Here is a 27286-nt window from a genome sequence, read left to right on the forward strand (position 1 = left end):
ATATATCATAGTTATGTACCTTCTGAAATTAGTGTTTATTTTGTTTCTTTGTTTTCAAAGATCTAGCTTTGTTGTCCATACTAGTGTTTTTGTTCTATATTTCATCAATTTCTGCTCTTCATTATTATCTTCCTTCACTTTCTTTTATTTTTTACAGTTATTCATTTTTTTAATTAAAAAAATTTAATCCTCACCTGGACATGTTTTTTCTTATTGATGAGAAAGAGAGAAAGAAGAGAAACATTTATCAGTTGCTTCCCATATATGCCCCAACCAGACATCAACCCCTCAACCTGGGTATGTGTCCTGACCGGGAATCAAACCCACCACCTTTTTGGTATACAGGACGATGCTCCAACCACCTGAGCCAGGGCTGTTATCCCTTTTAAAAATTCCTTGACACTGTTCCTTTTCCATATTTCTTCTTACCTAATAAGGTTATAAATTTTCTAATTGCAGCTTACTATGCCCCACCCCCCGAGTTTTTATGTTTCTCATTTTTTGTTTGATCCAGTTTTAGTTTCTATATGACTTTATCTTTGAGTAATAAGTTTTTTAGCAGAATGTTTAAATGTCCAAACATTTGGAGTTTATTTCGCTCATGTCTATCATCAGGGAATGTGGTCTGTATGCAATGGATTCATTGATATCTGTTGAGCTGTTCTTGGGGTCCAGCAGTTAGGTAATTTTTTTGTAAAGGTTTCTGTGTGCTTGAAAGTAAAATACTGGGTTGAGTTCATGGTTTTGTCAGGGTCCATTGATCAGGATTATTAATAGCATTAAAATCTATTTTTGGGGGCTGTTTCATCTATCAGTTACTGAAAGAGGTCTTAAACCTCCTACCATGCTACAGGATTTGACACTTTTCCTTTGTATCTTGTCACTTTTGCTTTATACATTTTCAACCCTTTTTAAAATCTCTAACATACAAGTTTAAAATTGTTACATCTTTCTTGAAAATTCGTCATTTTGTGGTGACCCTCTTAAAAATTTTTTACTGATTTCAGAGAGGAAGGAAGAGGGATAGAAATATCGATGGGAGAAAATCATAGGCTGCCTCCTGCACGCCCCACACTGGGGATCGGGCCCACAACCCGGGCATGTGCCCCGACCTCTGGTTCATAGGTTGACACTCAACCACTGAGCTAAGCCGGCTGGACTGGGGACCCTCCTTTATCCCTAATAATGACTTGTGCCTTAAAGCCTATTTTGTCTGATTTTCCTATAGATAGCTTTTGGTTAGTTTTTCTCACGTATACTTTTTTTTTTTTAACTTTTGGTGCCCTAAGGTCTTAAATGTCCTCTGGTAAATGGCATAGAGTTGCATTTTATTTTCTTGATCAACTTGATCATCTCTGTTTTAATAGATGAATGTAAAACATTTCCTACCTCTGGTTTGGCACCATTTATGTACCAGTCTTTTTACTTTGCTTCCTTTTTCTTCTTTTCTGCCTACCATTATATTTTAATACCCTTTACTAACTTTTTCTCTTTTCTTAGAAGTCATACTTTCTATTCTTTTAGTGATTCCTCTTAAGTGTCTGAAATACATGCTTGACTGTAGAAAGCTGGACAATTATCATTTTCCTCCTCTTCCTCCTCTCAAATAAACCAAGCTTCTTAGAACACCTGAGCTCTGATTACCCTCGCCAGTCTTACCTGTTATTGTGTTTCATGCTCCTTGTTTGCACTCCACAAATTAATCATCACTATTCATGTTCTAATTAAGCGCTTGTTTAGATGACTTACATGTTTACCAGTTTAGCTGCTCACCATTTTCCCATCTAATGTCTCATCTCTCAAGTTCTGCAGATTCATTACAAAATGCCTAGGTGCTTATTTTAGTTTAATTTATCCTGCTCTGGATTTTATGTGAGGATCCTGGTCTTCAATCAATTTTGGAAACTCTTCTTAAGGAACTGCCTCTACTATATTCTTTTTCTCTTCTGGAATTCTGATTGGACATGTGAGTTCTCACTTTACCTTTCCACTCACTTCCTCTTTTACGTTTCATCACCTTGTTGTTTCTGATTATTCTCCAGTTCAGAGATTCTCTTCTGCTGTGTGCAATCTGCTTGCCTGCCTTATCAAGACTTGAATGTCAATAGCTCTATTTTCCAATTCTAGGGATTTCTTTTAAAAGCTCTGTTCCTTTTTAGTGACTTGCTCTTTCATGTTTTGATCTCGCCCACCCACCTTTTCCCTTCTCTAACCATAAGCCCCAAGGACGACTTTTTGGTTGTCATCCTCAGCACCTCAAACTGCCCTGGAACAGACTGGGTGTGCGCTGTCAGATGGCAGTGACAGAGGGAAGAGGATGCTGAGTTGCAGCCTGACCCGTGATTTCCCCACAGCGAAGCTCTGACTCCGCTCCCACCACGACAGCCTCCTAGCTTTCCAATCTCTGCTCAGCCCCGGCCTGGGACAGAGGGGCCACGCAGGCCATGACGTCACGCGACTGTGACGCCCCTGGGAGCCGCCGCCCCTTCCTGGTGCGGGCGGGGAACCCAGGCTCTTTGCGCCCTGACGTCAAGGTCCCGGCGGGCGGGTTTTGCGTCGGCCCAATGGGAGCAGTGCGCCGGCCTCCCCTTTAAGGAATGTTGTGACCTGACGTCACCCGAGCGAGTTACCTCCCGGAGCCTCGGACGCTGGGCTCAGCGTGAGCCCCAGAGCCCTTGAGCGCGAGGTGTGGAGCCCCCGAGCCCCAGTACCGCAGCCACCTCCCCGCCCCGGAGTCCCGGCCTGCGCGCCCCGCCGGGCCCGCGAGATGCCCTCGGACCGGCCTTTTAAGCAGCGGCGGAGCTTCGGTGAGGCCTGGTGGGCGATCTGCGAATCGGGGGAGGGGTTGGGGGTTGGGGAGTTGGGGGCGCGACCCAACCTCCAGCCGAAGGTGACGTCAGCCCTGTGACGTCAGCTTCCAGCCGGACCCCAAGCTGGGAGGCAGATTCTGGCCTGGGCCCTCCCAACCCGGTCCTGTGTCCTGGCCTGCCAGACGGCCCGGGGGGCGGGGGCTTTGGGGAGGTGGGGCCGGGCCGCCCCTCGAGGACAGTCGGGGCAAACGGCACGGAGGACCCAGATCCAGCCTCACCGCCTGACCTCCTTCCGCAGCCGACCGCTGTAAGGAGGTGCAGCAGATCCGCGACCAGCACCCCAGCAAGATCCCGGTGAGTCCCACCATCCCCGCCTGGTCCCAGGCCCCGCCCCAGGCCCGCCCCGAGCTCACGGGCCCCGCCCTGCCCTGTTCCAGGTGATCATAGAGCGCTACAAGGGCGAGAAGCAGCTGCCAGTCCTGGACAAGACCAAGTTCCTGGTCCCGGACCATGTCAACATGAGCGAGCTGGTCAAGATAATCCGGTGCGTGGGCAGCAGTCCTGAGGGGGACTGGAGTCCTGCTGGGGTTGGGCCAGGTCCTGAGTGGGAGTGGGCATAGGATGGGGCATTGGGTCCCTCTTCTGGGAGGATGGGAAAGTTCAAGGTCAGGGAATCATTTTGGGGAGGGAGTCGGGGCTACACCCGCCCGGCAGCCAAGCCCCTCACTGTGGGCTTGCCCTCCTGTCCACGTCAGGCGCCGCCTGCAGCTGAACCCCACGCAGGCCTTCTTCCTGCTGGTGAACCAGCACAGCATGGTGAGCGTGTCCACGCCCATCGCGGACATCTATGAGCAGGAGAAGGATGACGATGGCTTCCTCTACATGGTCTACGCCTCCCAGGAAACCTTCGGCTTCTGAGCCAGCAGTAGGGGGAGGGGTTGGAAGGGGAGTGGGAGGCCATGTCAGGCCCTGCCCAGGAGCTCTTGGCTCCTGAACTGAGCTTCCTCTGCCCCTGGGGGGCCGGGCAGGGATGCTACCCCTTAGGGGATACCAACCACTCCGACTCTGCTCTGTGTGGGTCCTGGGCCTGTCGCGTTAGGGTTGCCCCTCTGGGTGCTGGCTGGGGGATGGTGGGGAGCAGCCCCCACCACCCCTGCTCTGTCTGGTTTGTCTTTTTTACTTTAGGCCCCTGCCTGTCTGCCCCTCCCCTACCCGAGGCTCTGCTTCCTGCCTGGAACCACCCACCCTTGAAGGACTGGCCCCTGGCTCACCTGTCTTGACATGGTGTATGGATCTGTGGTCACTGTCCCTCTGCAGAATAAAGATTGCTCAGGCCTGTCTGGCCCTTTGCCTCCAGCTGCTTGGGGAGTGGGGAGGGCTGCTGGTGGCCTGTCCCACGCCATTCTCGGCTCACCAGTGCACAACTTGTTCTGTGGACTTGGGGTTCATTCTGGAAACCCACACCCTTGTGTAGTATACCATGGTAGTAGTAGGGGCCCACACCTTCCAGGAGTGCAGTGTGGGCCCAGGGTAGACTTCATACCAAAAAAAATTTATTAAGTCAACAACCTAACAAACCCTGCTCCCCTGCTTCCTCCCCTTTCGTGTCTGGGAGGGGGCTCCTTTGTGCGCAGAGCCAAGAACTGTGGGTCCAAGTGGAGGTGCGCCTGGCAAAGCCCCACAGGCCTTGCTGCCAGCCTTGGCTCTCCTCTGGTGCCAAGATTGTGACCCTGGACTTGAACCTCATCTGCCTGAGGACTTGCCTGCTGGCAATTCTGGCTGGAGGGCTTGGCCCAGCTTTTGGCCTGTCCACCCCTGAAGTCCGTGCAGCCCTGTGCCCAGCCAGGCCTACTTGAGCACAAGCATGGCCTCTGTGCCGTCCTTGGCCGTCAAGTAGAGACCGTGAGTGAGGTAGTACTCTCGCCGCAGGAAGGCATAGAAGTAATCAGAAATCAGCAGGATCTGTGGGGGAGAGGAGAGAGTGTGAGAAGCTTCGAGGTACCTCCCCCTAAACCTTGGGCCCCTGAGGAGCTAGGCAGGTGTTGGGGAGACCCTACCACCTCAGGATCTACACTTGACCCTGCAAGGTCTCGCACCTTAGAAGTGCCCGTATAGCCCTCCCGCCCTCCACCATTGTCTACAGCTCCTCCTCAAGCCCTGGCCTCTGAACTCCAGACTGGTACTTCTGCAGCCAGACCGCACCTCGCGGGTACCCACAGGCCTCTTGGATGCACCCTAGCCAGGCTCCCTGTCAAACCAGTTTCTCCCACTGGGAACCCAGGCCTCACATCTTCCAGGTGCTCTGGCCACAGGATCACCTGACTTCTCCCCTATACACAGCCACTAAGTACTGTCAGTTCTACCTCCTAAGCCAGTGATGGGCAACCTTTTGAGCTTGGTGTGTCAAACTTCGCCAAAAAACTGAGCATAACTCGGGTAGTGTGTCACTTTGAGGAAAAAACATCATTTCGCAAATGTTTCATCCTCAGGAGCAGCAAATGTTTCATGCTCGGCATGCGGCCACCTCAGCGGCCGCGTGTCATCAGAAATGGCTACACATGTCAGTGCTGACACGCGTGTCATAGGTTCGCCATCACTGTCCTAAGCTCTCAAATCCACCTATTTCTACCCATCTTAACAGTTACCACCCTGGACAAAGCCACTGCCATCAACAGCAGTCCCGTCTCTGGGCTTCCTAATCTCAAACCTCCCCTTCCCTCAGTCCATTTTCCCTAGCAGCCAGAGGTTGCTTTTCAAAACAAATCTGGTCATGTTGAGACCCTCTAAAGGCTTCCTATGGCTAGCTAGTAGGGTGAAGATCACGCTCCCTGGGGCTCTGAGGCCTTGCACCTGGTCCCTGCTGTGTACATGCCTCACACTCTCCCCTGTTCCACCTCACTCTGCTCCAGCCACACTGGCCTCTCCCCTCCCACTGCAGGATCCTGGCTGTTTCCTCTGCCTGGAATGCTCTCTCCACTTTCATCTAGTCAACCCCTGCTTGCCCCCCTTCAGACTTCAGGAAGATCTTCCTCAGAGAAGCCCACCCATATGCCCCAGACTGAGTCTTGGCCCCATTAACCTCTATTTGGCAGCATAAACTCATCCAAATTGCAGTTTTACATTCGTTTCTGTGACGTCTGACGAATGCTCCTCCCTCCCTGCACTGGGCACAATGGTCTGTGCACCCAGCTCTCTGTCTTTCCTGTATGAACCACAGAATCAAAAGAGCCCTAGACGTGCAGCCCGCCATCCCTCTCAGAGGCCCAGAGCAGACCTGGGATTTGCCAAGGTCCCCACATGCTGGACCTACAGTCTTACAATCCATTTGGCCCAAGCTCCCAAGACCTCCAGTGCCTGGAGCAGGAGGAGCAGGGCCAGCCCCATGGAAGAATGAGGAGAGGGGCTCACCAGTGCAGACACCACCAGCTCTCAGGCACTCAGAGGCCTCTCAGACTATCAGCACCAACCACCTCTTGGCACAGATGGGGACAGAAGCCCAGAGCAGGGGGAGCACCCGGCTAGGGTCTTGGAGCAGATCAGAGGTTGAGCTTGAGCCTGGGATCTCGGCCCCTGACCCTGAGACCCCAATCCTGGGCAGCCTCTCTCACACTGGACAGAGTGACCTGGAGGAGGAGCTCAGGGCCAATACCAGCGACGGCTTTAGGATAAGGACACCACTGGAGCCTGTCTGGAAGGATGATGAAAATTAAGGCACAAGGGGAGAGCTGGACTCATGGCCATGACCTGCGGGGCCATGCACCAGTATGCCAGAGGGCACAGAACTCAGGCACTGTGGGTATCAGTAGAGCAGACAAAGTCCAGGAAGCCCTCAAGGCCTTGCACCACAGCTGCCCTATGGGGGTAGGTATCACAGCAAACACTGGCCTCACATCCTACAGCCCGTGTCTTACACAGGCACAAGGTTCCTGGTCTGGGGAAGCCTGTAGCTGTGGTTGAGCTGGTGGGGTCTGATCCCCAAGCCAGGTCAGATGAGGGGCAAGTGCAAAGTCACAATTCACAAAAGAAATGAGCCAGCTCCAATGTCACATAATCAGCTAGACAAGTAATAGGAAGTCAAAATACTATTAGGTTGAATCATATGAAATTGCCATTTTGCAGCTCAGAAACAGTTGAATATTGTCAATTTCATATAGTTCAATCAAATGTAAAAGAGAAAAGAACCAAGAAATACAAACAGAGTAAGCATGTTATCCAGAAGTTCCTGAACAAATAAATATCTGTAAGACTTTAGGAAGTTATTATTTTTCCTTAAAACCCTTAACTTCGTAAATTAGATGCATGTATTATGTTGATAAAAATAACAATCATCCAATACATAACTGAATAATACACAAATGGTGGGAAATTCCTTTTGATATCCTTGCAGAATTAAAAATAAGCCCTAGCTGGTTTGGCTCAGTGGATAGAGCATTAACGTGCAGACTGAAGGGTCCCGGGTTCGATTCTGGTCAAGGGCACATGCTTGAGTGGCAGGCTTGGTCCCAGTATGGGGCATGCAGGAGGCAGCCGATCAATGATTCTCTCTCATCATTGATGTTTCTCTCTCTCTCCCTTTTCTTCTGAAATCAATAAAAATATACGAAAAAATTATATAGATAAAAGCCTAAGTGACAGAATGACCGAACGACTGGTCGCTAAGATGCACACTGACCACTAGGGGGCAGACGTGCAATGCAGGAGCTGCCCCCTGGTCGTCAGTGTGCTCCCACAGTGGGAGCGCCCCTCAGCTGACTGACCCGTCCTAGTGGCCCACCGGCCAGCGGTAGCCACTCGCTCTCTCAGTAGTCCTGCAGGTCCAATCTTGGGAGAACGGACCAGGCACCCATGGACTGGCCTGGCTGGCATGATTGGTCCCGACAGCGCTGCCAGCCTCCTGGAATCCAGCCTCAGGCACTGTGGCCACTTCCCCTCCCTAGATGCTCGGCAAGGAAGAAAGGATATAAAAGCGGCTGCCAGGTGGCTCCTCACAACCAGCATGAAGGTCAGTGGGACAGAATCAGATCCTGGGCCAGCAAGGGCATCCCACCACACTGTGTCCCGGCACCCCTGACTCGGGACAGGCACTAGATGCAGGGCTCAGGGCTAGCAAGTGCCGCTGCAGCGCGAGCCTCTCCCAATCGGGACTGACTGGGTGCGAGCCCAAGGCAGGTGCAGCAGGGCCGGGATGAGTGGGAGTGGCAGGCAGGAGTGGCAGGCTGCATTGGACTGTGGGTTTTGGCCCGATCCCCACAGGCAAACCCCAAGGGACCCCACCTGTGCACAAATTCGCGCACCGGGCCTCTAGTAATAATCCTACCTAATAATAGACAAATATGCAAATTGACCATACCCCGACACGCCCACAAGCCACACCCATCATCCAATCAGAGCGAGTATGCAAATGAACCCAAACCAAGATGGCTACAGCCACAGAGAGCAAGGTTTCCTAGGTAACAGAGGAAGCCAAGCTTTCCTGCCTGCCCTTGCCAGGCCTAAGCCTCCACTCAAGCTACAAAGTTTCAATTATAGAAGGTAAACAAATTCAAACAAATGGCGGCAGGATGGAGCTTGAGAGAGCAGGCCAGGGTTGCCACCAGCAACAGGGGAAGCAAAGCTTTCCGCACACCCTGGCCAGGCCCACCCGCTTAAGGCAACAAAGTTTCAATTATAACCCCAACAGAAATGGCTGCCGCCGCGGAGGGAGCCCCAGGCTTGGCTCCGCTCCAGGCTACAAAGTTTCAATTGTAGAAGGAAAATAAATTCCAGATACCAGGGCCTCCGCTTGGGTTGCCAGGGGGCGTGGCCGGCCTGCAAACCACCACAGGCCCCTCGCTCAGGCCGCCCCACGCCCCAAGGGAACCCCCACCTGATCCGGGACACCCTTCAGGGCAAACCAGCTGGCCCCCACCCCTGTACCAGGCCTCTATCCTATCTAATAAAAGAGTACTATGCAGATTGATCATCACTGCAACACACAATATAGCTGCCCCCATGTGGTAAAGATCCTGCCCCCATGTGGACACAAGATGGCCACCACAAGATGGCCAGCAGGAGAGGGTAGTTGGGAGGCACCCAGCCTGCAAGGGAGGGCAGTTGAGAAGGACCAGGCCTGCAAGGGAGGGCAGTTGAGAGGGACCAGGCCTGCAAGGGAGGGCAGTTGGAGGTGATCAACCCTGCAGGAAAGGGCAGTTAGGGGTGACCAGGCCGGCAGAGGAGGGAAGTTGGGGGCAAACAGGCTGGCAGCAGAGTGGTTAGGGGGTGATCAGGCTGGCAGGCAGAAGTGGTTAGGGACAATCAGGAAGGCAGGCAGGCAAGCAGTTGGGAGCCAGCAGTCCTGGATTGTGAGAGGGATGTCCGGGATCGGGCCTAAACGGGCAGTCGGACATCCCTCGAGGGGTCCCATATTGGAGAGGGTACAGGCTGGGCTGAGGGACAACCCTCCTCCATGCACGAATTTCGTGCACCGGGCCTCTAGTAAAATATGAACTCGTTCCTCTCGCCACCCAAGATGCCTAAGGGGAAGAAGGTGGCACTGGCCCCTGTGGTCATGAAGAAGCAGAAGGCCAAGAAGGTGGTCAATCCCCTGTTTGAGAAAAGGCCCAAGAATTTTGGCATTGGACAGGACATCAAGCCCAAAAGAGATCTCACCTGCTTTGTCAAATGGCCCCACTACCTACATTTGGCTGCAGCAGCAAAGGGCTATTCTCTAAAGTGCCTCCTGCCATTAACCAGCTCACCCAGGCCCTGGACCGCCAAACTGCTATTCAACTTCTGAAGCTGGCCCACAAGTACAGACTAGAGACAAAGGAAGAGAAGAAGAGGTTGTTGGCTCAGGCTGAGAAAAACGCCGCCAGCAAAAAGGGGTGTCCCCACCAAGAGGCCACCTGTCCTCTGAGCAGGGGGTTAACACTGTCACCACCCTGCAGTGAGAGAACAAGAAGACTCGGCTGGTGGTGACTGCACACAATGTGGATGCCATCCAGCTGGTGGTCTTCCTGCCCTCCCTGTGCTGGCAGACGGGGTTCCCTACAGCCTGAGCAAGGGGAAGGCCAGGCTGGGCGTCTCCTCCACAGGAAGACCTGCACCACTGTTGCCTTCACGCAGGTTAACCTGGAAGACAAGGCAGCTCTGGCTAAGCTGGTGGAGGCCATCCAGACCAATTACAAGGACAGATATGGTGAGATCGCTGCCACTGGGGAGGCAATGTCCTGGGTCCAAAGTCGGTGGCTCGCATTGCCAAGCTGGAAAAGGCCAAGGCCAAGGAACCGGCCACTAAGCTGAGCTAAGTGTGCACTATGGAGTTTTTTGTCCATTAAATAAAAATTCTTCTCCAGCCTAAATAAATAAAATATGTAGATAATCCCCCTTCCAGAAAGTAGAGCTTAATTCTTGCCCACTATCACCCCCTGCCCCTGAGGGTGGGCTGGGCTTGGTGACTCACTCCCAAAGAACAGAGCAGGGGCAGGGAAAACGGCAACTTCCCCTCGAGGAGACTGGAAACAGTGGTAACCAGACGATGAAGGGAAACAGCATGAAATCGTGTGGCTACATGTACTACCGCCTGAGTGTTCCAGAAACCCCACACCTGGTCCCATGATGAGGAAAGCATCAGCCAAACTGGAAGTGGGGACACCCGACAGGTCCCTGGCCAATGCTCCTCAAGACTGTCCAGGTCATGAGAACTGAGGAAAGCGAGCAGAGGCACAGGGAGACGTGACAGCTAAGTGTACTGTGGTGCCTTTGGACCCTACGAGCCGGGACAGGGAAAACTGGGAACTCTCCATCAAGTCGGGAGTTTACTTAGTCATAATGGACCAGGGTCAGTTTCTTGGTTTTGACAAATGTGTCATGGTAACATAAGATGTGAACAACACGGAAAAGGTGGAAGCAAGATCTAGAGAGACAGAAAACTGCTTCCTGTGGCAATCATTTTCTATGTGGCACTTTCCAACTGAATAAAGCTTTCCCCACCCAACCCCTCACCACCACCCTCTAGGCTGGGGAAGCTCAGGCAACCACCCCCTCTCCCCAGGTTGAAACAGCCTCCTCCCTGGGCTCAGGTTCCAGCTTACAGCCCTCACCTCCCTTCCCTTCCTGGCAGAGTGAGGTTTTCAGAGCGTGAATCTTATCGCAGTTGTCCTCAGCTTAAAACCAGAAGCTCAGCCTGGTCCTCAGCACAGTGAGGCCCAGAAGGCCACATGGCTCTGACACCGCTGACCTGAAATGGCCTCGTTCCTATCAGGTGGCACTCACCAGGCCTACAGAGCTCCCTTCTCCCCGCCGGCCCGTCCCCACACACATCCCATCTCAGGACTCCACTTAGAGGGGCCTCCCTCCAGAGCTTCCTAACTGCCCAGCTCTGAGCCGTCTGTCTTGTTCATAGCACTACCCGGCTACCCCAGTCCTGCCTGTTTCCTTTTCTTTCTCTCCCACAGACGGTGGGCTCCTTAGGAGCAGGGCTATGTCTCGTTCACCCCTAGTAGAGTGTCTGGTGCCCAGCAGGCACCTAATTCATACTCGCAAATAAGTAATCAGGCCCACGGAGCTCTGTGACTTGTCTAAGGCCAGCGAGCCAGATGGGCTGGCAATTACTGGAATTAGGGGTTCCTAAGCCCAGGCCTTCTGGCTGGCTGTGCCCCCATGCATTTAACCCAGGCTTTTCCTGTCATTCTGGCTGTGGGGGGAGGATATGAAAGCTTGTGAGAGACAAGCTTGGGATGCTGAGCACTGACCTAAGGTCTGATGATAAGAGGGACAAAGGAATCTTCAGACCTTGGTAAATGCCACTGGAGGAGGAAATCAAAGTAAATATGCAGTCAGCTGGACAAGGGCTCAGCCTGGGCCACAGATACCCTCCACCACACACCCCACAGGAATAAGCCTGGAATGGGCCGCCATCTGGTCACAGTGGGGGCTACATACCACCCAACACTGCGGGTCTTCCCACATGTCCCCTCACACTGCCACTCCCCACAATGACACCAGGCCAACTGAGAGGCAGGCAGTTCCAGAGACAGGACTGGGGTCTCATTTGTCCTGAAGTGAATAAGCGAGTGCTGAGCAGGGCCCAACGTGCCAGTGGGTTGGTGCCCAGATTCCAGGGCTTCCTGGAGACAGAAAACAGGGCCAGCCCAGGACCTACAGGGTCTGTAGCACGAGCAGCGCCAGGGCGGCCTCCCATGTGAGGCGGCAGCAGCTCCGAGCATGTTCCAGACCCTGCTGGAAGGGATGGGCAGGGTGTGACAGAGCAGGAGTGGGGCTCTCAGGGCCTGCCACAGAGGCAGGAGGGGAAGGGAGCTCTGGCTCTGACCCCCTAAGAATCCAGTAGAACTGGCCACAGGCCCAGCTTGGACCAAATCCGACTGGAACTGGGAGGTTAGGATGTACAAGACTGAGAGATCACTGGTCATAAAATGTGGTTTTTAATCCCTGCTCGCTCCATTCATTCATCAATAAACAGTCACTGAATATTCTTGGTGCGGGGGATACCGTGGTGAAGGAGAGAGACCAGGGGGCTGCCCCAGTGGAATCTGCAGTCTACAGGGAGGACGCGATGAACAAGGGCATGAATAAGTGTACCTCTTTGGAGTTTTGTGACTTCCAAGCCTCAGCTTCTTCATTTGTGTCAGGGAATAAGAACAGTGCCTCCCTCAAAGGTGAATTAAGTGAATTCCTTATCCTAATAAAATCAAATAAAACAACTTACAGGGCTGTCAGTAGGGGAGTAGTTATGTCAGATATGATGAGTCCACATACTTGGGACTCAAAAAGGAGCTTCCTCTCTCATGTACGAACACAGGTCACCAAGGCGTTTTATTAAAAGGACAAAAAGTCGCCGAAACCGGTTTGGCTCAGTGGATAGAGCGTCGGCCTGTGGATTCAAGGGTCCCAGGTTCGATTCCGGTCAAGGGCATGTACCTTGGTTGCGGGCACATCCCCAGTAGGGGGTGTGCAAGAGGCAGCTGATGGATATTTCTCTCTCATCGATGTTTCTAACTCTCTATCCCTCTCTCTTCCTCTCTGTAAAAAATCAATAAAATATATTTAAATAAATAAATAAATAAATAAATAAATAAAGGACAAAAAGTCATACTTCTATTGTGATGCCAACAATAACACACACACACCTCTTTCTCCATGTGCACATGAGTAGATGCAAAGCACAGGGAAAGGTCCAGGCCACAAAAGCACATGATCCAGAAGATGAGAGATCGTAGGAGCCTGGCCTCTAGCAAGCTCTCTTTAAACATAAACCCCTATTATAATTTGGGGGAAAGACTCCTGTTTCCTGATTTTAAGTTGAATCGGGGTGAGTGAGACATCTTATTTTACTCTTTTTAAAAAGTTAAATTTGGTGCATACCCCCTCTGGGGAACACAACCATGCCATTTCCTTCCCCCTTCTTCCCTCACTCCCCCGGCCCCGCCCCCTGGCATGCATCTCCTAAACTCTGGGGGACCCTATGAGGCTTGCAAACAGGGGAGCAATGGGCAGCAGCAGCTCATCCAGGGCTAACCCCCTGAACCTGTCCCTAAAGCCCCCTTTCCTCTGACTTCCCAGTGAGCCAAAGCAGCCCCACCTAGGCTCTCATATTGCTTCTTCTATGCTAAGCCCTCCCTTCCTTGTCTCACCGTCTCCTGCCTTAATAAATGTACTCTCAAAGTCACCTAAAAAAAAAAGAAAAAAGAAAAAAAAAGCTAAATTAAAATGCATTCCTTTTTGTTTATATGTCATCCTTGATGACCTGTCTTTTGCAGGTCCTGACCTGCAGAAGAACAGGGTCAGAAACAAAGAGGAGGGAGGACTGTTCTGTTTCCCTCAGCTTCTGGGTCTGAATGGTTTCCTAGGAAATTGCTCTGGGTATTTGAAAAGGAAGTTTGTACCATTTCCCGTGTCGACATATGAATAATGGCAACAGGACCACACATTACATGTCCAATTCTTTCAACACCCTGAGAGGTGGGAGAAAACTGCCACCCAGAGAAATTCAATCATTTGCTGAAGGTCACACAGTAAGGAAGTGGAGGGGGACTTCAATTATCCAATCTATCTCAGTGTACACACACACACACACACACACATACACACACATACATACACATACACACACATACACACACCCCCCCCTCTATGGACGGGTGTTGTCATTTCCTGGTCACTGACTCTGAGGCACAATTAGCTAATGATCCGTGCCACATGCTGAAAAACACTTAGTGGCCCCAAGGGGAAGGATGTGGGCCGAGGTCACTAGTGGTTTACCTGCTGGTGAAACTAATAATCTACCAATAATTTGTTCTATTATAGGGTATGGCACTGACCAACTCTAACAGAGCAGGGCTTAAAATCTACAGGCCAAGATGTTCCCTATATTCAGCTCCTGATTCAGCAATGACGGCCTGGCTCTGGTCGCCTGCTGAAAATCCACACTCATCCAGTTCTCAGGATAGCTCTGGTCTGTCTTGCCCAGGGAGAGGAGGAGGAGGACCAGTGACTCTGGCACCGTCCCAGCTAGGAGAGCTGCGAAGAGCTAGCTTTGGGACTGGGACACGTCCCTGAATGTCATACTTTTCAATGGCAACACTGACTACAGGTCAGACTGAAGCAGAGGAGCCTGGTGCTGTGGAGGCAGAAGCTGGAGAAGGGTTGTGGGCAGAGCAGCCACCCACTGACCTTAGCCACTGGGGGTGACTTGGCGCCCTCCTGCCCACCTCCTAGGTGATCTCCCCTCCCCTCTCACTCTCGGAGTCTGTAAGGTCCCGTTCCTACTCCTCATTCCCTGTGGCCTCCCTGGACCGCTCACAACAGGAAAGGTATCTGCTCCCTCTAGATTCCTCCAGTGCTTACTCTGCACATTTGGCCATTAATCACATGATGTTCCCCCTGGCTATCTTTGGTTCATTCATTCATTCAACAAATATTTGCTAAACAATGCTCTGTACCAAGCACTGGTAGCTGGGGACCCTGCAGTGGGCAGGACAGGCCAATCTCTGCCTTTATGAAGCTCACAGGCAGAGAGAGAAGAATAAATAATCTAGTTATAGACTGGGTAAGTGCTATGAAGGGGGCTAAGAAAGAGACAGCGGGGCAGGGGAACCTCATGAAAGGCCTCTCTGAGGAGGTGACATTTAACTCATACTAAAATTCCGAATGTCTCAGATTTAAACCCTGTGACTACCAACAGGTGCGAGGGCAGGGGTAAGAATAACCCTCATGACAAGGGCTGCTCTTCCACCTCAGCCGGTGCTCCCAGGCAGCAATATGACTTGAGTGGCTGCCTTGGTGAATAAGGGCCCCCACCTGACAAGCCCCTTCAGTGAGCTGGTGGTGGCAGCACGGAGCCCCACGCCAGCAGCCCCGGAAGCATCTGACCCCACAGAGTTGTCTCTGGCTCAGAGCCACAGAGCCCAGATCCCAGGGGCCGATGACACATTGTGCTGGCTGTGCTTGAACAAACCACAGCTTACGGTCCCTTGGACCACTGTTGGGAAGCCCGGAGGTTGGTCTGACCTGTCTGAAGGGCAAACTGGCAATATCTGGCCAAATGTACAATGTATATGCCCTCTGCTTCAGCAAATTCCACCCCCTGCAACCTATCCTAAGAAAATACTGGCATGCCTATACAAGAGTACGCGAAGGGATACGCAAAACAATACTCTTCCATTTATAGCAAAACAATCAGAAGCAACCTCGATGTCCATCACGATACATCATGGTACATCCTAACCATGGGATATCGGAGCCATTAAAAAATTATCGCGAGATCAGATCACTAAGTGAAAAACATCAGTGCAGGATGTGATTTCTTTATATAAACAAAAAAGCTCTTGTGTGTGTGTATGTATGTATGCACAGGGGACGTCGGCAGACACACACCAGACTGACCCCAGTGATCACAGCTGCACGGGGCAAGGGATAGGGCCCAGGCGGATCTCCAATTTTCATTCCATATGTTTCTATGTTGACTTCTTTTCCCTAGCAATAATGAATTCATGTATTACTTGTATGATTAAAAACACATTTTAGCCCTAGCTGGTTTGGCTCAGTGGATAGAGCATTGGCCTGTGGACTGAAAGGGTCCCAGTTTCAATTCTAGTCAAGGGCACATGCCCGGGTTGCAGGCTCGATCTCTAGTGAGGGGCGTGCAGGAGGTAGCTGATCAATGATTCTCTCTCATCATTGATGTTTCTCTCTCTCTCTCTCCTCTCTCTCTCTCTCTCCTTCTCACTTCCTCTCTGAAATCAATAAAAATATATTGAAAAAAAATTTTTTTAAGTTTTTTTAAAAAATATATTTTATTGATTTTTTACAGAGAGGAAGAGAGAGGGATAGAGAGTTAGAAACATCGATGAGAGAGAAACATCGATCAGCTGCCTCTTGCACACCCCCTACCGGGGATGTGCCCGCAACCAAGGTACATGCCCTTGACCGGAATCGAACCTGGGACCCTTGAGTCCGCAGGCCGACGTTCTATCCACTGAGCCAAACCGATTTCAGCTTAAGTTTTTTTTTTAAAAAAAGGTAAAAGGCAATGCCAAAAATTCAGCCTGGTTTTTCACTGTAGCTGAGTCATTAAAACACTTCATCTACCCAGCCTTTGCTTCCTACCCCCCAGTTCCATCCTCCTGTCCCAACAATTCAGTTCCTCTTGCCTTTAATGGCACTTGACCACTTGCCGAGATCTCCATGCCATTTACAGCAACCCTTGCTTCATAAAGGTGCCAAAGGCAGCACATAGAAAGCTGTTATCTGGCAGGTTCCACAGATGCTTCTTCATCACTGCAATCCCACCGCTGGCCCACACCTGGCACTCATGACTGGACAACAAGCTGGGGACTATTTCAGTGGCGCTCCCCAAGCTCCCAGCGTCCAGGGCAGGCCCAATGCCCTCACATGCCAGTCATCACTTTCAGAAGAAAAGGAAGGGGTTTTAGAAAGACCGAAGAGCCAGAGCAGCCCTCCAGATTCCTCCAAGACATGAAGTCGAATCCTGCAGGTCCGAGGTAGGAGGTGCTGAGCACCCACCATCAATAACTGCTGTGTGACAGGCCTGCTCCCACCCAGGCCACAGGCCCTTCATCACTCTTCCTGTTGTTCACAAATCAAGATAAATAGCTGGGCTGGACATTAATTGCCCAGAAATGTCCATGCAGGAAATACCAGACCCATCACTCACTGCAAAAGCCCGAACTCCCCCCTTTTTCCCAGCAGCTAACCTTGGAGGCAAGCCTCCCCCTGGGGTTACTCAGTGCCATCATAGGCTGCCCAGCTAGCCCTGCTTCCCTCCCAGCCCATTATGCACAGGAAACGCCTGGCTGTGCCAATGGCAAATGAAATGGTAAACGGTACAACGGATCCCACAGGACCTCCACGATGAGGACAGAGCCGTCCCGAGAGGATGCAGCACAACGGACAGGGACCTTTGGAGGTGTTTGCTCATCCACCTGAAACAGAATCTCTGGAAGAGCTTGTGAAAACATCAAATTTCTGACCGTTTTCCACATCTACTGAGTCAACATCTGTGGAAGTAGGATTAGAAAATCTGCTTATTTTACTGACAATCAAAGCCATGTAATGGTAACAGTCAGATATAACTACATAATTTAATACAGATTAACAAGCTCCCCCCCAGTGATTCTGCTGCTGAAAACCACTGCTCTACAGCACAAGGGGGAGGCTTGCCCTGGGTCAGGGAGGGCTGGGCTCCTTGCTGGTACTTCTCATTTAGTGACCCCATGGCCTCCTCTCCTGCTACTCACAGCCATGCAGTTTGCACTCCAGACTCACCCAGTAGCTAGACCCAACCATTTCTCAGGTCCCTGTCTTTGCTTCTGCTGTCCCCAGAGCCTCTCCTCCCCCTGCTCCTGCCCTCCCCACCCTCACACGGTGCACTCACTCGGTGCCATGCAGCCCAGGCACTGTTACAGAAAGAGGGTGGTCTCAGAAACCAAGCCTTCCCTACATTTTGTTCTTGGCTCCTCCAGTGACCTTGGGCAAGAGGCAACCTACATGAGCCTTGATTCCCATTTGTTGTTTTTGTTTGTTTTTTAAAATCTTCATCCAAGGATACTTCTCCATTGATTTTTAAAGAGAGTGGAAGAGAGAGGGCAAGACAGAGAGAAATATCAATGTGAGAGAAACACATCGATTGGTTGCCTTCTACATGCGCCCCGACCAGGACCCAGGCCGGGAAGGAGCCTGCAACCGAGGTATGTGCCCGTGACCAGAATTGAACCCAGGACCCTTCGGTCTGCAGGCTGACGATCCATCCACTGAGCCAAACCGGCCAGGGCTCGATTCCCATTTACAAAATAGGGGCAACACTATGGCACAGGCTTGCTGTGAGAATTCAACGAGGCAATGGCTCAGCATGAAGCCCAATAAATGTTAGCAGATGCAGTTTTCCCGTTGCTCTCATGTCCCAATCTTCTCTACCAGACAATGAGCTACTTGAGGGGAGGAACTGTCCCCTCATTCACATCCAAACCCCTGGTTTGCAGAACCCACAGCCTAGGTCAAATGTCTGAGAATACAAAATGAATCCCTGTTCCATGCCCCCCTTAACTCTTACCTGCCCAACGTTGAAGGTCAGTGTGATGGCATAAAAGAAATTGGAGTTGGCACTTCCTGCGTAAATCCAGAGGTGCCACAGGACAGGGAAGAGCAGGGAGCAGACAATAAGGATGCAGCCGAGGACAAAGATGTTCCGCAGGACTGCAAAGACAGATGGTCACAATGAGCCCAGTGCTGATTCTCTGCAGGATGGAGAGGCCCAGGGAGAGCCCAATGCAGAACATCCCTTTCCCCTTGCTACTCAGAGGCACTGGGTGCTAACCTAAGACCCTTGAGTCATGGTTCCCTGTGCCAAAAGCCAATGGGAGGTCCTTGATTTGGACTCTACCTCCTCCTGTGCCTCTGGGCAGCAAGACATGCTCTCTACCCCAATCTCAGAGGGCCCTAGAGACACATATTCCATCCTGCTTACTTCATGTTTTAGGTCTCCTGTCTTGCTCTTCAAATGTCCCTCACTCTTCCTTAGGTGATTTAAACACCTCTTTTTTACACCTCCCCCCCAACATCACACCACCCCGAGGGAATGCGGAATTCCACTGAGGAGAAGCTCTCCACGGAGCCCCAGGGAGGCCTGCTAGGCCGGGCAGGCAGGTGCCTTCAGCTGGAGGGGAGACAGCGTGACAGTGGGGCACAGACTCCCTTTGCTTGAGAGACCTTGGTTAAAATTCCTGCTTTGTCAGCAAGCTCCTCTGAGTCTCGGCTTCCCCATCTCTAAACAAGACTAAAACGCCAATTCCATAGGAGTGTTACATGGATTGAACAGGAAAACCTGGCACAGACGGATTACTGTGTTTTCTATTCTGCTAGAACAAATTACCACAAACGCAGTGGCTTCAACAATATAACTCACTCTCTCACAGATCCAGAGGCCAGAAGTCCAAAATGGGTCACACAGGCTAAAAACAAGGTACCTTCAGGGCTGCATTCCCTCTGGAGGCTCCAGGGGAAACCCGCTTGCTTGGCTGTGTAGTGGGTAGAGGCCGCCTGCGTGCTTGGCTCATGACCCCTCCATCTTCAACCAGCAATGTCGAATTAAGTCCTTCTCACATTGCATCACTCTGAACTCCTCTCCTGACTCCCTCACCACTTCTTTAAAAAAAACAGTCTTTAGTCCTGAGTGGTTAGAGGATCGGCCATTGGACCGAAGAGTTGCAGGTCCCCAGCTCCAGTAGGAGTTCGGGTGCATGCAGGAGGGAACTAATCGATGTGTCTCTCACATAGATTTTTCTCTTTCTCTCTCCCCTTCCCTTCAACTCACTCTAGAAATCAATGGAAAGATATCCTCGGGTGAGGATTAAAACAAACAAACAAACAAACAAAAAACAGACTAGTTTTTAGAGCAGTTGTGGATTCTCAGCAAAATGGAGAGGAAGGTTCAGAGATTTCCCATATACCCCTGGCTCCCACCTGATTACATTGGGCCCACCTGGACATTCCAGACTACTCTCCCACCTGAAGGTCTTTTGGCCAATGGAAGGTGATATAATCACAGGTTTGGGGGATTATGATGTGAACATCGTTGTGGGAGGTAAGAAGGGGGCATTATTCTGCCTACTCCACAGTGCTTTTTTTCCCCTTCTAATTCAACTCTGAAAGTAAGATTATATGCTAATTTTTTTATTTCTTTCTTTACACTTTATTGTATTTTTAAGTGAACTAAGAAATATTATTTAAAATAAATTAATTAAAAGAATACCTTGCCCAGCCGGCGTGGCTCAGTGATTGAGCATCGACCTATGAACCAGGAGGTCACGGTTTGATTACTGGTCAGGGCGCATGCTCGGGTTGTGGGCGCAATCTCCAGTGTGGGGCATGCAGAAGGCAGCCAATTGATGTTTCTCTCTCATCACTGATGTTTCTATTTCTCTCTCCTGCTCCCTTCCTCTCTGAAATCAATTAAAAAAAAAAAAAAAAAAAGAATACCTTAAAAAACACAGAAAAGCCCCAGCCAGTTTGGCTCAGTGGATAGAGTGTTGGCCTGCGGACCAAAGAGTCCCGGGTTCGATCCTGATCAAGGGCACGTACCTTGGTTGCAGGCTCCTAGGGCCCTGACCCTGGTCGGAGGCAAACCAATCGATGTGTTTCTCTCACATCGATATTTCTCTCTGTCTTTCCCTCTCTCTTCTACTCTTCCTAAGAAAGAAAAAAGAAAAAAAAAAATGGAAAAATATCCTTGGGTGAGGATTAACAACAACAACAACAACAAAAAACACAACAAAATAAAATTAAATTAAAAAATAAAAAATAAATAAAAACAACACAAAAAAACCTTTGCACTGAGTCAGGTAATGGTGGGCATTTAATGAATCACAGTTCCCTTCCCCAATCTGATCCTGACCTTCAGGGAATCCCTTCTCCTAAGTCAGAATTTTGGGGCTGTTGATATCAGCTGTGCAAAGACTTGGCTGAAATGCTATTGTGGGGGTTTCATGCATTGGGAAGGAGAATGGCTTACACACGGTTCTCAATTTTGGTTGCAAAATGAAATAATCTGTGGAAGCCACATTAAGTAAACCAGAGTCTCTAGGGATGGGTTCATAATAATTTCTAAAAGCTTACCCCATAAAAATAAAATAAAATAATATAAAATATCTTCCCCCGATTCCAATATGCAGCCACAGCTGTGAACCACTGGATCACAGCTGTAGACCTTACAAAGAGGAGACACGCAGCAGTCTGCAACAGAGACATCACTGTCACAGGGAGAATGACCAGGACAGATAGTTCAAAGTTCTCATGAAAGCTGAATGCTTTCAATTTATGGTTCATTCTTATTGAGAAATGACACGTTTTTTTGTTGCTGGTTGTTGCTTTTGTAAAAAGTCCTCTCTTTTATGAAATGAAAATGAATGGTTGGTAGTTGACTGTTTTTTTTTAAAAAACAAACAAACAAACACGTTTGTATTGATTTTAGAGAGAGAGGCAGAGAGAGAGAAACTTCCATTGGTTGCCTCCCGCACGCACCCTGACCAGGGATCGAACTGGTGACATTTTGGTGCACTGGGTGATGCTCAACCTACTTCACTACACTGGCGAGGGCTGGTAGTTGGCTGTTTGAATGTCATCAGTAAAATAAAAAGTTGGCAACTCTGTCATCAGAGTTTTCTGAAATTTTAGTGGTCTTTGAAATCCCACAATTTAGAAACACTGGCCTGGAGGGCTTCTGAGGTCCTCTTTTCTGATGTGAAATTTCCACAATTCTGGGCTTTCACAGCTGACAGGTTAAAGCCTTCCTGAGACCTCTCATCCTCTCTCCCAGAACAGGAAGTCTGGAAAAGGGATGTGTGCACTGAGAATTATTATTGTTGATGTTGTTATTATTAAGCAATGTTACAGCCTCGAGAAATAATAAACCTATTTATCATTGCTCCACTTCGATATCACTATTTACATTTCAGTGTTCTTTCTCGCTCTCTGGAAATTATTTTGCTAAAAAGAATATACATTTTTCCTGAAAGAGAACTCTGGGGGCCTGACAGCCCAGGTGGGTCTTTATTCCGTGCCTCCAGCCACTCTGGACTTCAGATCAGGCGACAAGAAGGTGACCTAGTGCACAGAGACTGAGAGAGGCTCACAGGCAGCTCCTGGGTGCAATTATGAAGACCTGCAAAGACACATTCCCATGTGCCTGGAGGAAATGTCACCAGCATCCAGCTGGCTTCTGGCCTGCGGTGACCTTTGCAGGACTGGGGAGCTGCTCCTCACTCCTGCTGGCTGGCGGGCCAGAGGATTAAAGCTGTATGCCAGAGAAGATGCAGTAGGGACCCAGGGCACAGGACAGCTTGTTCCAGGCACCAGGAGGTGTCAGAGATGTCAGAGATGACCAGGGCCTAGTGAGACGAAAGGGTTCACCCTTCATGAGACTTGCCAGGCCCGATGGAATCAGGTTTCCCACTGCATTCACTGGGTTGGCTCGTCCAATCTCTGGCTCCACTATTGACAAACTGAAACTTCGGGCAAGTCACTCTCTCTCTAAGCCTCAGACATTCAGAAATAAAATTCCAGTCCCATCGGGAGGAGCACAGAGGGGATTTAAGGATTTCAAAGGTCATGGGGTCGTTCCCTTTCTTCCTTCCCTTCCTTTCCTTTTCTTTCTTTCTTCCTTCTTTCCTCCTTTCCTTTCCCTCTCTCCTTTCCCCCTTCCCTTTCTCCCTTTCTCTCTCTCTCTTTCTTTCTTGTTAGTCCTCACCCAAGGATATTTTTCCATTGATTTTTATAGACAGTGGAAGGGAGAGGGAGAGACAGAGAGAAACATCGATGTGAGAGACACATCGATTGGTCGCCTTCCGCATGGGCCCCAACCAGGGCTGAGGATGAAGCCTGCAACTGAGGTAGGTGCCCTTGACCAGAATTGAACCTGGGACCCCTCAGTCTGCAGGCTGATGCTCTACCCACTGAGCAAACCAGCTAGGGTGTCATTTCCTTTCTTAAACTAGGTGCTAGGTACATGGGAATTTATTGTATTATTATTCTTTTATAATTTATATTTATTTTTATCAATAGTATTTTATATTTATATAATAGTCAATAAAAACAAAATAAAACACACAAAATCCAGCCCTTTGGTAACTGGCTTTTTCAGCTGGACCTAGGCAGGTGGCAAGGGCTCTGCCAGCAGGCTGTTCCCTAACACCACAATTGTGTGTCCTATGACTCATCCTGGCCCCAGGCACCACAGAGTCCTGGAGTGTCTGGGGCCTACACTCAGGGAAGGGCCCCTGTGCCTCTTCTCCCCCCTGAGCAGGACAGGAAAACAAAAAGGTGAACATGTTAGCACTGGTAACTAACGTTTAAACTGAATTCTTAACCACATTAAAAGTCTGAATATATTCAATTTAGGCTTAAAGTCTTCTCAAAGCCTCCACTCACAGGTTCTCAGGACCAGGCTGAAGACATTCCTCACTGGGTGTCATGACGCACAGCTGTCATGCCCCAAACAGACACCCCAAGCGTGAGTCCTCTGCTGCCGGCGCTCGGCACGGAGGGACGGCAGCCAACCCTGTCTGCAGGGCCTTCAGACAGCTGAAATTGCCCAGCCTGCCAGCAACAGCATCTATTAGATCATCCAGGTTCCTGGAAACTCCATCCTTATTTTTTGTGCCTCATCACCCCAGAGGGCATAAAATAGCTTATTTCAAGTTCTGAAGAGTATGTTTATTTGAATGACTCTGAATGACTCTGGCTACCAAGCCTGAAACTTTGATCATGGAACTATGCAGAAGACCTCCTTCCCCACATAATTATTACTTCTGATAATAACTATAGTGCTGTTTATATTTACACTGTCTCAAACTTAAAACACTCCTGATATCCTCCCCATTTGACAGATGAAAAAATGGGAGGCCCAGAAAGGTTAAATGATTTGCCTTTAAACACACAGGAAAGCCAGAAATAAGACTCAGGCCCATTTGGGCCAGACTGTTCAGCAATATGGGATGAAAGATGTTACCTGAGGGAGAGATGCTCTGTGTAGGATAGATAGCTAAGAAAATAAGTACTCTACTTTCAGGGAAAGAGGCGATGTCCCCAGGACCCATTATGTCACAAACTGGGGTATGTTCACGTGTTTGGTGGCTTCATGATTTGTCATTAGCTACTCTCTGCCAAGGGGCCCCAATCTGACCCTGAGCCCACTGGGCTGGGTGATTCTTATCTGTGCAATGAGGATGTCACAGGCAGAAGATGCCACTTCCTCCTCCCAGTCAGGCAGGACTGGTCATCGCCCCACCAGGCCATCACCTGCAAGAGCAGGCCTGCTTGGCCCGCCCACTTAGATGTTTACCTTGCTCAGAGGCCCACTCTTACAGGTAGGTTTCTTTCTGGCAGCTGGTCAGTTTCACTTCCTGGTTGACTCCCAGACAGCCCCAAAACAACAATAAAGAGTCACTTCCTCTGAAGCCTGCCCTTCAGAATTCATTCTTGACACCTTGCTATACACCCACTGTAGGCAAGGAAAGTTCAACAGCTTCCTTTCCATTCTGGTTAGAGAATCAGGTGGTGTTGGGCCGCTGACACGGCCTCTTTATTAGAGGTTTAAAACCCCCATCCACAAACATTTGCCGAGTTGTGCTGTGTGTCAGGTTTGATCCTAGGTGTTAGGGATACAGAGGCAAGTGAGTCATGAGCCTACAGAGCCCACAAACACTGAAAAGAACCCACACAGAGGGCTGAGAGCCCCTAAGGGAAACACTGGGGGCTAGGAAGCACAACTCGATCACCACTCAGTCATCTTCTGAGCAGGGGATGATCAGAGATTAAAGGGGTCTTCATGTAGGCAGGAAATCTGGTATTGCCCATCTGTTTTCTATAGAACTTTGAGTGCAGTTCTTAGAAATGGTTCAAAGCCCTAGGTCTATCATTGTACTAATATGATAGCCTTCATATTATGGCTTCTTAAGTTTAATTTAATCTGAATTAAAAATTCAGTTTCTTAGTCACACTAGTGACTACTCTATTGGACTGTGCAGACATAGGACATTTTCATCATCACAGAAAGTCCTATTGGACATATTGGCTAGAGGCTCACAGATTTGGATTCCAGTGCTAGCCCTTCCACTAACCAGACACGTGACCTTGAACAAATGGTTCTACCTTTCTGTACCTCAGTTTTCTCATCTGCAAAATGGGGATACTTTCCTCAAAGGCTGGTATGAAGATAAAATGAGCTCATGCATATAATACTCTTAGGACCACAATGGCCAGATACATAGTAAGTACTCAATAAATGGTAGTTATTTTTATTTTCATCATTAGTCTATAGCACCAAGGAGGCAGTTACTGTGCCTCATGTCACTGCCTCTCTCCTGGTACTGTTGGCATAACAAATGCCCATCAATTCCTTTTCCCATGGCTGCTTCATCTGAGGCCAGGCTGACACATACCTGCCACCAGGGGATTAGAGGCAGGAATGAATACTCACATCTGTAGAGATGGTTCCACACGGGGAAGAAGGCCATATAGAGGGCCACATCCCCCACTGTTGGGTAGGACTTGAAGATGGAGATGATGGCAATCTGGATGAACATGAAGAAGATAGGGTGCTCCCTGGGGTAGGGCAGGACAGACATACAGACAGAGATCAGTCAGGCACCAGGCCCACCCCTGAGACTCCTGACTTTATCCCTCAAACCCAAAACTACTCTCCAGGGAACTTCAGGCAAGGGCTGACTCTGCTACCCATAAGACACTGGGGCCAGGTCAAGTAGCAGAGCCAAAAACTGTGTGGCCTGGCTGTCGTGGCTCAGTGTTTGAGTGTCAACCTATGAACCAGGTCATAGGTCAATTCCCAGTCAGCGCACATGCCTGGGTTGCAGACTCGATCCCGAGTAGGGGGTGTGCAGGAGGCAGCCAATCAATGATTCTCTCTCATCATTGAAGTTTCTATTTCTCCCTCTCCCTTCCTCTCTGAAATCAATAAAAATCTATTTAATAACAAACAAACAAAAACCTGTGGGGACCCAGAGATGCCCAGAGGTGGTGAGGAGGGCTCAGCAAACACTAGAGAAGCAGCGCACAGAGACATTTCCCATCACCCTCCCCACAACCAGCCCCCAGGAGCCACCAAGGAAAAAAACAAATGAAGTCGCCGTTCTTTATTACTGGGCTTAAAAGACTGCTTGTAATTAGGTAGTCTCCCTGACCAGAGGCCCCTCTGACAACTGGACGCAGGGCAGGAAGTGCTTCCTTGCTGATGCTTTTTCTCTGGCAATTGGGTCAGTGGGGTCTACAGACCCTTAGCTACGATGAACTCTTTTCCAGAAAGAGAAGTGAGAGCTGTGCAGCTTTTCAGCTCTTAAGGGCTGGAACTGGAATTCTTGTTTCCTTAAGCTAATAACAAAATGGTTACCGTTCCCTGAACCCTTGCTCTGCTAAGTTCCGTGCTAGGCCCTTTTCTTACAATGTTGCACGTGATCCTCACTACACCTCAACGGCCCCTCGAGGTAGGCAATGTTGTCACCTGCACTGTGCAGATGAGGAAATCAGGTTCAGAAAAGTCGAGTTAGCTAGAAGCGAATGAGCGGTTTGTCTTCAGAACACCTAAGCACCACCGAGACTGTTCTCCTGAGTGCCTAGCGCAGGGCAGCTCTGATCAGCAGGGCGGGGACAGAGCTCAGTCTCCAGTGTTCCTCCAAGAGCTGACCACATGCAAAAGGGAAGCAAACAGAAAGAGGCCAGATCTACACCCTCGTTAGCTACATCTAAGCAACCTGCACGTGGCCTACGTCTGCACCGTTCCTGGATGCCCAACTCATGGAGGTTTTCTTCAGAGGTTAATGGCATTCTTGTCTTGCAGGTCAAAGGGCAGGGTGACTCAATGGGTGTATATCTGACAAACATGAAAATCCAGTAAACATGTACACACCCAAACACTCCAATCCTTCTACAGAGCAACTACAGAAACTCAGCTTGGCAAAGTCACGCAATCCTGTAGCTTTTAAGGGTTCAATCTACCTCAGTGATCATCTTCCTAAAGATAACCCAAATCACTGGCTTTGGGCTTTTAGGTAGCTGGTAAAACCTACAACATTTCTTTGAAAAGACTAGTAAAGCTCTAGCTGGTTTGGCTCAGTGGATAGAGCGTTGGCCTGCGGACTGAAGGGTCCCAGGTTCAATTCCAGTCAAGGGCACATGCAGGAGGCAGCCAATCAATGATTCTCATCATTGATGTTTCTTTCTTTCTCTCCTCTCCCTTCCTCTCTGAAATCAATAAAAATATATTAAAAAAAGAAAAGACCAGTAAAAACGTAGTGCCAAAAAGCATGGAGACCAGAACCTCCTGCAACACTGCGTAGAGACAGGTGGCTTGAAGGGCCCTGTTCCCACACTGGAAGCAAACACCGCAGGGAGCTTCATATCTGGGCACAGGAGGGCAGCGGGGGGAGGGCAGTATCTTCATACCCTCTATC

At 49.9% G+C, this 27286-nt stretch overlaps 2 protein-coding genes across 11 annotated transcripts in view; one reads left to right on the forward strand and one right to left on the reverse strand.

The window, feature by feature from the left end:
* Positions 1-2507: 2507 nt before the first annotated feature.
* MAP1LC3A (microtubule associated protein 1 light chain 3 alpha) lies at positions 2508-4148 on the forward strand. 3 transcript variants are annotated; one of them, XM_054724290.1, is made up of 5 exons: positions 2508-2807; positions 3109-3164; positions 3248-3354; positions 3566-3695; positions 3996-4148. In XM_054724290.1, exons 1-5 carry the CDS (start codon positions 2768-2770, stop codon positions 4059-4061), a joined length of 399 nt encoding a protein of 132 aa, XP_054580265.1. In that variant the 5' UTR covers positions 2508-2767; the 3' UTR covers positions 4062-4148. The 3 variants fall into 3 exon arrangements, with proteins under 3 accessions (XP_054580265.1, XP_028013704.1, XP_008147935.1); XM_028157903.2 differs by having other exon boundaries at positions 2516-2807; positions 3566-3735; XM_008149713.3 differs by having other exon boundaries at positions 2517-2807; positions 3566-4148.
* A 193-nt stretch (positions 4149-4341) lies between these two features.
* The window catches only part of PIGU (phosphatidylinositol glycan anchor biosynthesis class U), a 93418-nt gene continuing 70473 nt past the window's right edge, over positions 4342-27286 (reverse strand). For 6 of the 8 annotated variants that reach the window (XM_054723991.1, XM_054723987.1, XM_008149711.2 and 3 more), the window contains 3 exons: positions 25300-25424; positions 18379-18521; positions 4342-4772 (listed from right to left, as the gene is read on the reverse strand). In XM_054723991.1, coding sequence (XP_054579966.1) covers positions 4659-4772; positions 18379-18521; positions 25300-25424 — 382 coding nt within the window. In that variant the 3' untranslated portion in view covers positions 4342-4658. The remainder of the gene's footprint in view (positions 4773-18378; positions 18522-25299; positions 25425-27286) is intronic. The other 2 variants (XM_054723989.1, XM_054723988.1) reach the window with 2 other exon arrangements.

The sequence above is a fragment of the Eptesicus fuscus genome, chromosome 12, assembly GCF_027574615.1.
Source record: "Eptesicus fuscus isolate TK198812 chromosome 12, DD_ASM_mEF_20220401, whole genome shotgun sequence".
NCBI lineage: Eukaryota > Metazoa > Chordata > Mammalia > Chiroptera > Vespertilionidae > Eptesicus > Eptesicus fuscus.